The sequence below is a fragment of the Tympanuchus pallidicinctus genome, unplaced genomic scaffold (assembly GCF_026119805.1).
Source record: "Tympanuchus pallidicinctus isolate F22 unplaced genomic scaffold, pur_lepc_1.0 scaffold47, whole genome shotgun sequence".
NCBI classification, from domain to species: domain Eukaryota; kingdom Metazoa; phylum Chordata; class Aves; order Galliformes; family Phasianidae; genus Tympanuchus; species Tympanuchus pallidicinctus.
In genome coordinates, this window is record NW_026294766.1 from 718415 (window position 1) to 733289 (window position 14875).

Consider the following 14875-nt stretch of genomic DNA (forward strand, 5'->3'; position numbering starts at 1 on the left):
CCGAAAAGGTTTTTTTTCTCCGCAGTGCAGATTACAGCGCTCCCGAATTTTTCGGATGTGCTCCCAAAGAGCACAACATCTGTCACTCCTTGCTATTCCCCTTCCCTCTTTACAGATCGTTATCCCTTCGACTCTTGTCGTCACAGATTGCAGACTTGGAGCCAGGGATAAACTCACTACCACAACATCTCTCTCAATCGAAAGTCATGGAGACAACCTTCAGAGCCAAGTGTAGTGCAATCTTCATATTTTTACACAAGGCGAAGTCCAAACATCTCCTCTCCCACATGTGCATAAGAGCACGCTATTTGGAGAAAAGCAGCCGACTGCAGTCGACCATTCCCAGCGACTGAGAAACACGAGACCGCTGCTGGAGGCTGCAAGCTGCATTCGCAGAGAAGTGTGTTTTCTCATGCAGCAACGGCAAGCGCTCCGGAGCGATTCACCGTGAGTGCCGCTTACAAACCGTGACAGCGCGTAGTGCCATTCCGATGCCGAGAACTTGCGAATTCTGCCTGCCTTCTGCGGTCCTTTTGACGGGGTTTTTTGCTGTACGCAGTGCAGACTACAGCGCTCCCGACTATTTCGATTGTGCTCCCAAGGAGCACAACATCTGTCGCTCCTCGCATTTCCCGTTCCCTCTTCAGAGCGTTTTCCTTTTGACTCTTGTCATCACAGAATGCAGACTTGGAGCCACGTAGAAGGAACAGGACACGTTCACTGCGGAACCTTGGACATCCCCAAATGCCTGCTACTTCTGGGGCTGGAGTCCCCAATCCTACAAAGAAAGAAGAAAGCCTCACACGCCGTCCTCAACAAAGTGGGCTAGAAAAGAAAGGTGGGCATTGGACAAACCCCAAGACGAGGACAGCACTCAGCACAAGCCTGTTTAGGAGATACCTCTGTTTTTGGCACCTCACTTGGTCACAAGTGGGACCGGGGCTCATGGGAACTCCAGCGAGGCACCGCCAGGCAACATGGAAAAAAGAGAAGAGAAACAGAACACACGTGTAGCAAACACTACAGGAGCCAAAAGGAATTGAACCTGCCATTTATTGAGAGCAAAAAGAAAAAAAAAAAAAAAAAAGAAGAGAGACAGAATGAAAGTGTAGCAAATGCTATGGAAACCAAAAGAAATCAAACCTACCTTTTCTTAAGAGCAGCAGGTGGCACTGGCATCCCATCAGCACTGGGCAGAGCTGAGCATGGGGAAAGGAACAACACCCAGTGAAAGCAACGGGAGCACGAGGGACAAGCGACACCAAGCCCCAAAGGACCTGAGCGAGCGTGTGAAACAGGAGACGGCAGGGATCCACGTACCTTGGCGCAGGAGCGGACACTGGCATCCACCAGCGGCTGTGCTTTCCTGCTGCATCCAACAAAGTCTTTCTCGCAGTCCTCACACTGCTTAGAAGAGCAAGCCGTGTCCGGAACCTCGAGCCGAACAGAATGCGACGAGCAAGGAGCTGGGCATCAATCTCAAGGCCAACAAGTCGGTCCCTCCCAAACCTCACTGCTCACCCAACCCCACTGACACCAGAAGCCCAGGCACACATCTGAGCCCTGCCATTCCCAGCCCTTAAATGAGCTCAGGCAGGGCTTGGGCTCCACCCAGTCCCACCCCCGGCTTCATTGCACCCACCTGGGCTTCCACCCTGCTGCTGCCATCCTGCACCAGCTTGTCCATCATTCCTTCACTCTCTTCTGTAACAGGATGAGGGGGAAGAAAGGAGAGAGAGAGCAAAGAGGAAAAAGGGAATAGGGGACAGCAGAGAACAAAAAAAGGGGGTGGGGAAAAAAAGGGAAAAATGGGGTACAGGGACAGAAGAAAGGGGACGTGAGGTGGGGGGAAGCAGAGCTGGGGACAAAGAAGAGGAAAGGGGAAAAAAGAACAGGAGAATGTGAAGAGAAATAAGGATGGGGGGAGAAAAAGGGGTCAAAGAGTGCAAGAAGAGATGAGGGAAGGCGGGGATAAGGCGGGATAGCAGGAAGTGCATGAGAAGGACAAAAGGAAAAGGGGGACGAGGGAGGAAAAAAAGGAAAAGGAGGACGAGGGAGGAAAAAAAGGAAAAGTGGGACGAGGGAGGAAAAAAAAGGAAAAGTGGGACGAGGGAGGAAAAAAAAAGAAAAGTGGGACGAGGAAGGAATCAGGGCTGTCGCACGCAGCAGCGCTGTCCCGCTGCGTGGGAACGCGAGGAGGCTGTGAAGCTCCCAGCTGCTCCCCTCTGTCCTCCTGCCGAGCTCAGCACTGCGGAAGGACGGCCGGATGAGCAGAACGACGAGCAGCGGGAAGGTCACGAATGGCAGGGGGTAATGAAGCAATTCAGAGGCTGTGTCTGTGTTGATGCTGAAAACCTGAGAGCCGCAAGTTCCGACCGCACGTTGGTTAAGAGAGCAGTGGTGAGAAAGCAATGAAGCAATGAAGGCCTGTGTGTGTTTGTGCAGCAAAGATGTGCGTCTGCTGGCTGTTTGTGCGAGTGGTGAAGCGTCGCCAAAAAGGGGAAGCTGCAGCACTCAGCCAATGAGGAGCCAGGGCAGGAAGAGCTCAGCAGCGGGCAATGGGGGAGCCAAGACGCAGCGCTGCTGCTTGGGGCTCGGCTGCTCGCAGGAGCCGCTATCGCACTGCGAATGGAATGGGCTTTGGAAGAAAAGGGGATGATGGGGAAGGAAAAAGGAATGGGGCCGAGGCGGGGGGGGGGGGAAAGGAAGGGGGAGAAAAAGAGGAAAAGGAAAACAAGAAAGGGGGACGGGGAGAAAAGGGAGATGGGGAGGAAAAGGGGTAAAGGGGGTGAAAGGGGAAGTGGGGATGGGGGCAAAAAGAAGAAGAAGGGGGCGGAGGAGAGTAAAGGGGGCAAAAGGGAAAGGAAGACAAGAGGGGAAAGGGGAAAAGAAGAATGAGAAAGGGAGGAAAAAGAAAAGCAGATGAGGAGGAGAAAAGGAGAGAGGAGAAGAGGGGGAAAAATGGGCAAAAAACAGGGAGATAAAAGGGGGGAAGGGAGAGTAAAAAGGAGACCTGGAAGGAAAAAACAGGACATGAGAAGAAGGAAAAGGAAAGGGGAAAAGGGGCCGGGGGAAGGTGAAGAGAAAGGCGGGGAAAAGGCGGGGAAAAGGCGGGGAAAAGGCTGCTGCTGTCCAATGAGATGCTGGCGGAGGCGGGATGGAGCTGTCGATGACCAATGATAGACTGGCGAGGGCGGGACAGCGCTGCCGATGACCAATGAGAGGCACATGAAGGTGGGACGGCGTTACCGATTACCAGTGAAAGGCTGGCGGGGGCGGGACGGCGCTGCCGATGACCAATGAGACGCTGATAGAGCGGGACGGTGCTGTCGATCACCAATGAGAGACACATGAGGGCGGGACGGCACTGCCGCTGACCAATCACAGGCTGGCGAGGGCGGGACGGCGCTGCCGGTGACCAATGAGTGGCTGGCGAGAGAAGGATGGTGCTGCCGATGACCAACGAGAGGAAAGTGGAGAGCGCGTTCCGGAAGGGACAAAGGTGTCACTTACCCCTCTGCAAGGATCAGGGCGCAGCAGTGCAGCAAATCAGGGGTCCAAAAGGCAAACAGCATCTGGTGGGGGACTGGGCACATGGGCAAGGCATGAAGATAGATACCTTCGTGTCCAGGAACGCCCACACCTTTACCAGGAACAGGACACGTTCACTGCGGAACCTTGGACATCCCCAAATGCCTGCTACTTCTGGGGCTGGAGTCCCCAATCCTACAAAGAAAGAAGAAAGCCTCACACGCCGTCCTCAACAAAGTGGGCTAGAAAAGAAAGGTGGGCATTGGACAAACCCCAAGACGAGGACAGCACTCAGCACAAGCCTGTTTAGGAGATACCTCTGTTTTTGGCACCTCACTTGGTCACAAGTGGGACCGGGGCTCATGGGAACTCCAGCGAGGCACCGCCAGGCAACATGGAAAAAAGAGAAGAGAAACAGAACACACGTGTAGCAAACACTACAGGAGCCAAAAGGAATTGAACCTGCCATTTATTGAGAGCAAAAAGAAAAAAAAAAGAGAGACAGAGTGAAAGTGTAGCAAATGCTATGGAAACCAAAAGAAATCAAACCTACCTTTTCTTAAGAGCAGCAGGTGGCACTGGCATCCCATCAGCACTGGGCAGACCTGAGCATGGGGAAAGGAACAACATCCGGTGACAGCAACGGGAGCACGAGGGACAAGCGACACCAAGCCCCAAAGGACCTGAGCGAGCGTGTGAAACAGGAGACGGCAGGGATCCACGTACCTTGGCGCAGAGCCTCAGGAGCGGACACTGGCATCCACCAGCAGCTGTGCTTTCCTGCTGCATCCAACAAAGTCTTTCTCGCAGTCCTCACACTGCTTAGAAGAGCAAGCTGTGTCCGGAACCTCGAGCCGAACAGAATGCGACGAGCAAGGAGCTGGGCATCAATCTCAAGGCCAACAAGTCGGTCCCTCCCAAACCTCACTGCTCACCCAACCCCACTGACACCAGAAGCCCAGGCACACATCTGAGCCCTGCCATTCCCAGCCCTTAAATGAGCTCAGGCAGGGCTTGGGCTCCACCCAGTCCCACCCCCGGCTTCATCGCACCCACCTGGGCTTCCACCCTGCTGCTGCCACCCTGCACCGGCTGTTCCAGCTGTTCCAAGATGGGGGAAACGGGGATGCGGAGGAAGGTGAGGTGTGGGGGAACATCAGCACCCTACACTTGCCCCACAAATAGTACTGCAGGGACCCTTAAGTGACCCACGAGCAACATATCAGTGCCCCTCATGTGCCTGCTCACCGCTCTGCGGGTGACACATCACTGCCCCACAAGTGCCCCATCAGAGCTCCACTAGTGACCCACAAGTGCCTCACAAGTGACTGCCCAGTTGCAATGTGGAGACCTACAATTGACTCACAAGTGACACATCAGCACCCCCACAAGTGCCCCACAATTGCCCCAAATGCGACACATCAGTGCCTCGCAAGCGCCCCATAAGTGCCCTCCAAGTGAGATGGCTGCGACCCACAAATGCCCACCAGTGACCCATAAGTAACACACCAGCGTCCCAGGATTGACAAATCTGCACCCCACAAGTGCCCTCCTAGAGCCCCACAGGTGCTGTGCAAGTATCCCACAGCATGCGGTGACCCTCAAGTGCCACACAAGCAACCCACAAGCAGCACAGCACGGATACACAAGTGACCAACAGCATCCTGTGAACCACAAGTGCCCCACAAGTGCCCTGTCAGTGCCCTACAAATGCCCCACAAGATCCTTGCAAGTAGCACCACAGGGACCCATAAGTGACCCTCAAGTGCCCCATAAGTGTCCCATGGAGCCACACAAATGACCCAAAGAGCTCCAGAGTTACCTGTGACCCACAATTGCCTTCCGCAGTGACCCACAAGTGCCCCGTAAGCGACACATCAGCGCCCCACAAGTGACCCACAACTGCCCCACCAGCGCCCCACAGGTGAGACGGCAGCGCCCTGTAACTGTCACATCGGTGCCCGAAAAGCGCCCCACAAGTGACACATCAGCACCCCAGAAGTTGCACATCAGGGACCCACAAGTGACCCACAAAATCCCACAAGTGACACATCAAGTGCGCACAAGTACCCAACAAGCGACCCATCAGCGCCCCACAAGCGGCACCGTACAGACCCACAAGTGGCCCATGAGTGACACCTCAGTTCCCTTATAAGTAACCCACAAGTGCCCCACCAGTGGCCCCATGTGACCCATCAGCGCCCCACAAGTGACCTGTGACCCACAAGTGCCCCCCCAGTGCCCCACAAGTACACCCCCAGTGGCACATCAGTGCCCCACACGTGCTCCACACGTGCCCCATCAGCTCCCCACAAGTCACCTACGACCCACAAGTGCCCCCCCAGTGCCCCAAAAGTGCCCCACAAGTGGCACAGCAGGGACCCACAAGTGACCCAGAACTGAAAAACAAGAGACCCACAGGTGCCCCGTCAGTGCCCTACAAGTGCCCCACAAGATCCCCACAAGTGGCACTGCAGGGACCCATGAGTGACTCACAAGTGCCCTTAAGTGCCCCATAAGCGCCCCATGGCACCACAAAAGTGACCCAGAGAACTCCGGAGTGACCTGTGAACCACAACTCCCTTGCGCAGTGACCCACAAATGCCCCACAAGAAACACAGCAGTGCACCACAAGTACCCACAAGTGCCCCATCAGCAACCCACAAGTGCCCCACAAGAGCCGACCAGTGTCCCATAAGCGACCCATAAGCACCCCACCAGTGACTCACAAGTGACACATCACCGCCCCATAACTGCTCCACAGAGCCCCATAAATGACCCACAGCACCCTGTGACCCACAAGTGCCTCCCAAGTGACCCGCAAGGGGCATATCAGCGCCCCAGAAGTGGTCCATAAGTGACCCATGGAGTCCCACAATTGCCCCACAAGACACAAATCAGCACCCCACAACTGACCCCCTAGAGCCCCACAAGTAACCCATCACCGCTTCAGAACTACCCCATCGGTGCCCCACAAGTGATCCACAGCATCCTGTATCCCAGAAGTGCCCCACAAGTGCCCCATCATCGCCTCACAAGTCATCTATGACTCACAAGTTCCTCTCCAGTGCCCCACAAATGACCCACAGCAGCCTGTGACTCACAAGTTACACACAGGGACCCACAAGTGCCCCACAGGTGATTCACCGAGTCGCCGAGCCCCGCCATTCAGCCGGCAGCAAAGTGGTGGCCGCGCTCTCTGCTGTTACCGCGTGGCCGATGCGTGGAACTGCCGCTGCCCACTGCTGAGGCCCAAAGACGGCACGACGCATGCGTCCACCAACGCGGAAGCGCCGTTCTGACCGCTCTGCACAGCTCCTCTGCCGCTCTCTATGGTGCTCAGTCCTCCACTCATAGCGAACATGCACCCGGCAGTTCGTGGCAGCCATTGCTTCCACAGAGTGCTGCGGCTCCGGGCCAGGAGCTGATTCTCACACCGCCAGCTCAGCCGTTTGTTTTCTCCCCTTCTACCCCAGGAAGCCCCCCATCTATTGCCGCAGTTTTAGCCTGGAACCCAGCCGGGAATCGAACGGTTCGGCTCCCTGTTCCCCTTCGCCACCCCAGGAGACAGCAAACGTCCTTTTCCACCCCCAGCCTTACGCTGCTCTCCAGCTGTTTCAAAGCCCGCACAGCACCAGTGGAACACGAGCGGCTCGGCGCGTTTTGGAGTGGCTCGCGGCGCTTTGGTGTGCTATGGAGCGGCTTGGAGGGCTTCGGAGCAGATCGAAGGGCTTCAGAGGGGCTCGCAGCGGCTAGGAGGGGCTTGGAGCTATTCCGAGCTGCTCGGCACAATTCGAAGCAGCTCGGAGTGATTCGCAGCAATTTGAAGCAATTCGCAGTGGTTCAGAGGTTTGCGATGCGCAGCAGCTCGGCCCCGAGCAGTCCCATAAAAGCAACATCTATGCGGAAATCCGGCCGCTGACACTCTCTTTATATACGCGCACGTTTCTGCCGCGCATGCGCACTTGTGCCGCAGCGCACTGCGCACGCGCCAGTTCCCGTACAGCACTGCGCATGCGCTGAATTTGACGACCTACTGCGCGTGCACGAACATCCCCGCCATTTTGCACATGCGCATGCGCGTAGCCGGATAGCACACCGGATGGTAGTCGCAAAAAAAAAAAAAAAAAAAAAATAGCTACAGTCCTCATTTTTGGCGACACTATGGCAGAAGAGACCGTGAAATAAAAATAACATAAAAAGAAAAGAAAAGAAAAGAAAAAAAAATGTAAAAAATAAAATTAAAATTTAAAAAAATTAAGTCCTTGAAAGTAATCCGCCATGCGATATGGGGAGATATTGCCCACAACGCCTAAGGGACCCCATTTCTTAATGGGAACCGCTAGCTCGTAGTAGGGGGATCCCACAAATCCTGGAATCATTTTCTCCAGAAAAGTATTGTTCTCCCCCTTCACCCATTGAAGAAATTCCCAAGAAAAGACATGATGTACATTTTAGTACATTTGGCCTGCCTGGCTCGCCAAGTGTATAATCAAAGGATGTTCTAGTCACGAAATAAACAAGACAGTTAAGCAAAGCGGACCATGACAAAAGAGAACAAACAGTAGGCTTACCCCCGTCCAGGACTCACTCACCAAACACCAGCAGAGGCTGTCTCCGGAAGAGATCCTTCCCCACTGGTAGCCAGCTCTTACATAGGTCTAGGAGGGGTGCAGCATGGCCTCCGGCAGCACAGTTGAATTGACTTCAGCTGTGCTCCTCTGGCTGACTCATTGCTCGCCTCAGCTGATCAATCAGAGGTTTAGGCTGTGACTCAGCAGTCCCCATACACACCGCTTTACTGTATTTCCTGATGGCACACGGGCACTGCTCTGCTGGATTTCATGGGGACACATTGGCACAGCCCTGCTAGGTTGAATGGAGAAATAGTGCACAGCTGTGTGGGGTTGAATGGGTGCACACTGGCACAGCTCTGCTTGCTTGAATGGTAGCACTTTGTACAGCTCTGATCGGTTTATTAGGGACATGTTGGCACCACTCTGCTGGGTTAGTGGTGACATATTGGCAAAGCACTGCTGGGATTAATGGAGCTCTGCATTGCACAGCTCTGCTGCAGGGTTTCTTAGTGACACGTTGTCCCAGTACTGCAGGGTAAAATGGGGCCACACTGGCACAGCTCTGCTGGTGACACAGCGCCTGGCTCTGAAGGTTGTGTCCACCCACGCCTTTCGATCCAGCCACAATTCGTTGCAGTGTTGTTCTCCGTGACTGCACTTGGGCATTCTGTGGCCACAAGGGTAGAAGGGAAAACCCTCTCTTCAGAGGCAACTGGAAGTTCGAGGAGCGACAGATGTTGTGCTCTCAGGGAGCACGTTCAAAAAAGTCGAGAGCACTGGTAAGGGACCTAGAGGAAAAACGCCCACCAAAATATTGTAAAATGTGCCACTTCCACTCTTGTCGTCACATAATGCAGCCGTTTAATCACGGAGAAGACAACTACCACGAATTCTGGCTGGACCGACAGGCGTGGACGAAACCTGCATGCCTGGAGTCGAGCACTGTGCTTACTATGAAACGAAAAGTATTAAAAGCCTCTCCGCTTCTATGTGTATGTTTTACGGATAGTGGCGTCTCTATCAAATAGCGAGACCTTCCTAAAAGATGTGTTTTACTCCGCAGAGCAGGCTACACTGCTCCCGACTTTTATTAATATCTCCCGAAGAACACATCTCTCTCACCCGTAATGCCCCTTCCCTCTTTATACATTGTTATCCCTTCGACTCTTATCGTCTCAGATTGCAGACTTGAAGCCAGCGATAAACTCCCTACTACGAAATGTCTCTCGATCGAAAGCCATGAAGACAACGTTCATGCCAGGCGTCGAGCATTCTGCTTATTTTTAAAAGAATCCAATTCCAATCCGCTCCTTTCCTACCTGCACAGAAAAGCCCGCTACTTGTAGAAACGAAGCCGGCGGTTGTCGCCCTTTCCCGGTGACCGAGAAAAAACGAGACCGCTGCTGGAGGCTGCAATCGGCATTCGGGGAGAAGCGTGAATGCTCGGAAGTGAGTGCAAGCGCTTCGCAGCGGTTCTCGCTATTGCCGCTTTCGAACCGGGAGAGAGAAGTAGTTTCATTCCGATTGCAAGAACGTGCCAATTCAGCCTGCCGCGATTCTCTCGACTGGGTTTTTCATGTCCAAGCTTCAGGAAGATTCCCTCGAGTCTTTTTTCGAATGCGCTCCCAAACAGCACAGCATCTGTCGCTGCTCGTATTTCCCTGATGCTCTTCTGAGAGGCTTATGCTTTCGACTCATGTCGTCACATAATGCAGACGTTTAGCCACGGAGAAGACAACTATAACGAATTATGGCTGGACCGGCAGGCATGGGCGCACCCTTCATGCCAGACCTCGAACATTCTGGTTATTCTTAAACGAATCGAATTTCTATCAAATCGTTTCGTACGTGCACAGAAGAGCCCGCTACTTGTAGAAACGAAGCCGGCGGTTGTCGCCCATTCCCGGCGACCGAGAGAAAAGGATACCGCTGCTGGAGGCTGCAAGCGGCATTCGGGGAGAAGCGCGATTGCTCGGACGCGAGTGCAAACGCTCCGGAGCGGTTCTCGCTATTGCCGCTTTCGAACCTGGAGAGCGTAGTAGTGCCATTCCGACGACGAGAACTTGCGAATTCTGCCTGGCGCTATCCTGTCGACCGCGTTTTTTCATGTCCGCACTTCTGGAAGGATCCCTCGAGTCTTTTTTCGAATGCGCTCCCAAACAGCACAGCATCTGTCGCAGCACGTATTTCCCTGGTGCTCTTCTGAGAGGCTTATGCTTTCGACTCTTGTCGTCACATAATGCAGACGTGTAGCCACAGTGAAGACAACTACCACGGATTGTCGCTGGACCGACAGGCGTGGACGCAATCTGCATGCCTGGCGTCGAGCACTGTGCTTAATATTAAACGAAGTGTATTCCAATCCTCTCCGTTGCTACGTGCACAGAAGAGCCCGCTACTTGTAGAAACGAAGCCGGCGGTTGTCGCCCTTTCCCGGTGACCGAGAAAAAACGAGACCGCTGCTGGAGGCTGCAAGCGGCATTCGGGGAGAAGCGTGAATGCTCGGACGCGAGTGCAAACGCTCCGGAGCGGTTCTCTCTATTGCCGCTTTCGAACCTGGAGAAAGTAGTAGTGCCATTCCGACGACGAGAACTTGACAATTCTGCTTGTTTCCTCGGACCTGCGTAAAGGTGTTTTTTCACCGCAGAGCAGATTACAGCGCTCCCGACTTTTTCGAATGTGCTCAAAAAGAGCACATCTGTCGCTCCCCGTTGTGCCCTTCACTCTTTACAGATTGTTATCCCTTCGACGCTTATCGTCACAGTTTGCAGGCTTGAAGCCAGGGGATAAAGTCACTACTACGAAATGTCTCTCGATCGTAAGTCATGAAGACAACCTTCATGCCAGGCGCCGAGCATTCTGCTTATTTTTAAACGAATCCAATTCCTATCCGCTCCTTTCCTACCTGCACAGAAGAGCCCGCTACTTGTAGAAAAGCAGCCGGCGGCAGTCGCCCTTTCCCGGTGACCGAGAAAAAACGAGACCGCTGCTGGAGGCTGCAAGCGGCATTCGGGGAGAAGCGTGAATGCTCGGAAGTGAGTGCAAGCGCTTCGCAGCGGTTCTCGCTATTGCCGCTTTCGAACCGGGAGAGAGAAGTAGTTTCATTCCGATTGCAAGAACGTGCCAATTCAGCCTGCCGCGATTCTCTCGACTGGGTTTTTCATGTCCAAGCTTCAGGAAGATTCCCTCGAGTCTTTTTTCGAATGCACTCCCAAACAGCACAGCATCTGTCGCTGCTCGTATTTCCCTGATGCTCTTCTGAGAGGCTTATGCTTTCGACTCATGTCGTCACATAATGCAGACGTTTAGCCACGGAGAAGACAACTATAACGAATTATGGCTGGACCGACAGGCATGGGCGCACCCTTCATGCCAGGCCTCGAACATTCTGCTTATTCTTAAACGAATCGAATTTCTATCAAATCTTTTCGTACGTGCACAGAAGAGCCCGCTACTTGTAGAAACGAAGCCGGCGGTTGTCACCCATTCCCGGCGACCGAGAGAAAAGGATACCGCTGCTGCAGGCTGCAGTCGGCATTCGGGGAGAAGCGCGATTGCTCGGACGCGAGTGCAAACGCTCCGGAGCGGTTCTCGCTATTGCCGCTTTCGAACCCGGAGAAAGTAGTAGTGCCATTCCGACGACGAGAATTTGGGAATTCCGCTTACTTTTTGCGGACCTGCCGAAAAGGTGTTTTTTTCTCCGTAGAGCAGATTCCAGCGCTCCCGACTATTTCGAATGTGCTCCCAAAGAGCACAACATCTGTCGCTCCCCGTTATGCCCCTGACTCTTTACAGATGGTAATCCCTTCGACTCTTATCGTCCCAGATTGCAGACATGAAGCCAGGGGATAAAGTCACTACCACGGAATGTCTCTCGATCGAAAGTCAAGGAGAAAAACTTCATGCCAGGCGCCGAGCATTCTGCTAATTTTTAAAAGAATCCAATTCCTATCCGCTCCTTTCCTACCTGCACAGAAGAGCACGCTACTTGTAGAAAAGGAGCCGGCGGCAGTCGCCCTTTCCCGGCGACCGAGAAAAAACGAGACCGCTGCTGGAGGCTGCTAGCGGCATTCGGAGAGAAGCGCGATTGCTCGGACGCGAGTGCAAGCGCTTCGCAGCGGTTCTCGCTATAGCCGCTTTCGAACTGGGATAGAGAAGTAGTGCTATTCCAATTGCAAGAACGTGCCAATTCTGCCTGCCGCTATTCTCTCTACTGGGTTTTTCATGTCCACGCTTCAGGAAGAATCCCTCGAGTCTCTTTTCGAATGCGCGCCGAAATAGCACAGCATCTGTTTCTGCACGCATTTCCAGGGAACTTTTCTAAGAGGCTTATACTTCCACTCTTGTCGTCACATAATGCAGCCGTTTAATCACAGAGAAGCACACTACCACGAATTCTGGCTGGACCGACAGGCGTGGACGAAACCTGCATGCCTGGAGTCGAGCACTGTGCTTACTATGAAACGAAAAGTATTAAAAGCCTCTCCGTTTCTATGTGTATGTTTTACGGATAGTGGCGTCTCTTTCGAATAGCGAGACCTCCCTAAAAGGTGTGTTTTACTCCGCAGAGCAGGCTACTCTGCTCCCGACTTTTATTAATATCTCCCGAAGAACACATCTCTCTCACCCGTTATGCCCCTTCCCTCTTTACACATTGTTATCCCTTCGACTCTTATCGTCACAGTTTGCAGGCTTGAAGCCAGGGGATAAAGTCACTACTACGAAATGTCTCTCGATCGAAAGCCATGAAGACAACGTTCATGCCAGGCGTCGAGCATTCTGCTTATTTTTAAAAGAATCCAATTCCAATCCGCTCCTTTCCTACCTGCACAGAAGAGCACGCTACTCGGAGAAAAGCAGCCGGCGGCAGTCGCCCTTTCCCGGCGACCGTGAAAAAACGAGACCGCTGCTGGAGGCTGCAATCGGCATTCGCGGAGAAGCGTGAATGCTCGGACGCGAGTGCAAACGCTCCGCAGCGGTTCTCTCTATTGCCGCTTTCGAACCTGGAGAAAGTAGTAGTGCCATTCCGACGACGAGAACCTGACAATTCTGCTTGTTTCCTCGGACCTGCGTAAAGGTGTTTTTTTCACCGCAGAGCAGATTACAGCGCTTCCGACTTTTTCGAATATGCTCCCAAAGAGCACAACATCTGTCGCTCCCCGTTATGCCCCTTCACTCTTTACAGATTGTAAAGACGCTTATACAAAATGTATAATGTTATACGAAATGTATCTCGATCATAAGTCATGAAGACAACCTTCATGCCAGGCGCCGAGCATTCTGCTTATTTTTAAACGAATCCAATTCCTATCCGCTCCTTTCCTACATGCACAGAAGAGCACGCTACTCGGAGAAAAGCAGCCGGCGGCTGTCGCCCTTTCCTGGCGACAGAGAAAAAACGAGACCGCTGCTGCAGGATGCAATCGGCATTCGCGGAGACGCGCGATTGCTCGGACGCGAGTGCAAACGTTTTGGAGCTGTTTTCGCTATTGCCACTTTCGAAACGTGAGAGCGAAGTAGTGCCATTCAGGCTTTATATTTTATTTAAAGAAAGAGCTATCTGTTTGCCCCATGCGTTTTACCCGCATGTTTTTGCCACGTCCTGCATTTTACCTATGCCACTTCTTTTGGCCCCAGGATGTGGTTATTTCCATTTTCTCGATGCTTGCGAGAATTCCTGCGTTGTTTGTTTTTTGCTATTGCCCAAGTATTTCTACAGCGGTAACGGAATTATTAGCTGAGATGAATGTCCACTGCGAGGTGGTGAGCTGCCCTACCTGGCTATAAAGCGGCCCGCTGGTTAGAGTCCTCGGTCTCGGTGACAGCAGCTGCGTGCAGCTGTGATATCCAGTGGCCAATCGGAAGGTATAAAATGTGCATGGATGCTGATCAGCAGCTCGCTGTGCCCAAGGTTATCAACCCTGAGGCATGTATCTTGCCTTATTCGTGTCTAAATCCCTTTCTACACTTTTCCAGGATTCTGTTGTTGCCGCTACAGAGGAGGAGCGGCTGGTCAGAATGCAGGACTCCATCCAGCATCAGCCCGCTCCTCACTACAGGTCAGTGCTGCCCTCAGCCTTCTGAGCTCAGCCCTGCTGCATTTCAGAGGGCAATGGTGCGATTCTAGGCTTTGTCTCATGCGAGCAACACGATGCCTGTTTGTGCTGAAACACTGCATGGGGATAATTAGTGGGGTCAGCTCCTGGGCACGGGGACACGCTTGGTGCAATTGATGGCTGTGGCTGTGCTGTGCTGGGGCTGGGTTCTGCAGCGTGGCGCTTGGTCAAGTTTGATCTACTTCATCTTCAGCATCAGTACCAGTAATAACAACTAGCATGAAATGAGGTTTGCTTTGCTTGTCTCAGCACGGCATGGTGGACATTTGCCTCACTTGTTTTCCAGGGCAGCTGATGAGACACTTGGCCTGGTCTGGCTGCGAACAGCTCTGTCACCAACATGCACGCTAAGAACTTAGCGATCGTGTGGGCTCCAAACCTCTTAAGGTCAATTTCTTTTTCCATTTCAATGCTTATATCTGTTCTCCAGTAAAATAAAACAGTCCTCCCTTTTTCTCCATCAAATGTGCTCTTCTCCTGTGAAATCAGCAGTGAGTGGCTGACAGCAGAGCAGGAGCCTGGACTGTTCTCCGACCCCACGGGCACAATTTCTAGCTGAGCATTGCTGCTCTCTTGTTTAGATGGGACTGGTTTGTCCTTGATCAGCCAGGAGAACTTCTTCAGTGGCATCACTGGTTGCCCACTGCGGAA

The 14875-nt window shown here is 53.1% G+C and overlaps 1 protein-coding gene across 2 annotated transcripts; it reads right to left on the minus strand.

Moving 5' to 3' along the window:
- Window positions 1–2256: 2256 nt before the first annotated feature.
- On the minus strand, window positions 2257–3961 carry LOC128090535 (proline-rich protein 36-like). 2 transcript variants are annotated; one of them, XM_052702935.1, is made up of 3 exons: window positions 3849–3961; window positions 3514–3726; window positions 2257–3429 (listed from the first exon to the last, which is right to left on the minus strand). In XM_052702935.1, exon 3 carries the CDS (start codon window positions 3228–3230, stop codon window positions 2295–2297), a length of 936 nt encoding a protein of 311 aa, XP_052558895.1. In that variant the 5' UTR covers window positions 3231–3429; window positions 3514–3726; window positions 3849–3961; the 3' UTR covers window positions 2257–2294. The 2 variants fall into 2 exon arrangements, with proteins under 2 accessions (XP_052558895.1, XP_052558894.1); XM_052702934.1 differs by having other exon boundaries at window positions 3804–3960.
- Window positions 3962–14875: the final 10914 nt, after the last annotated feature.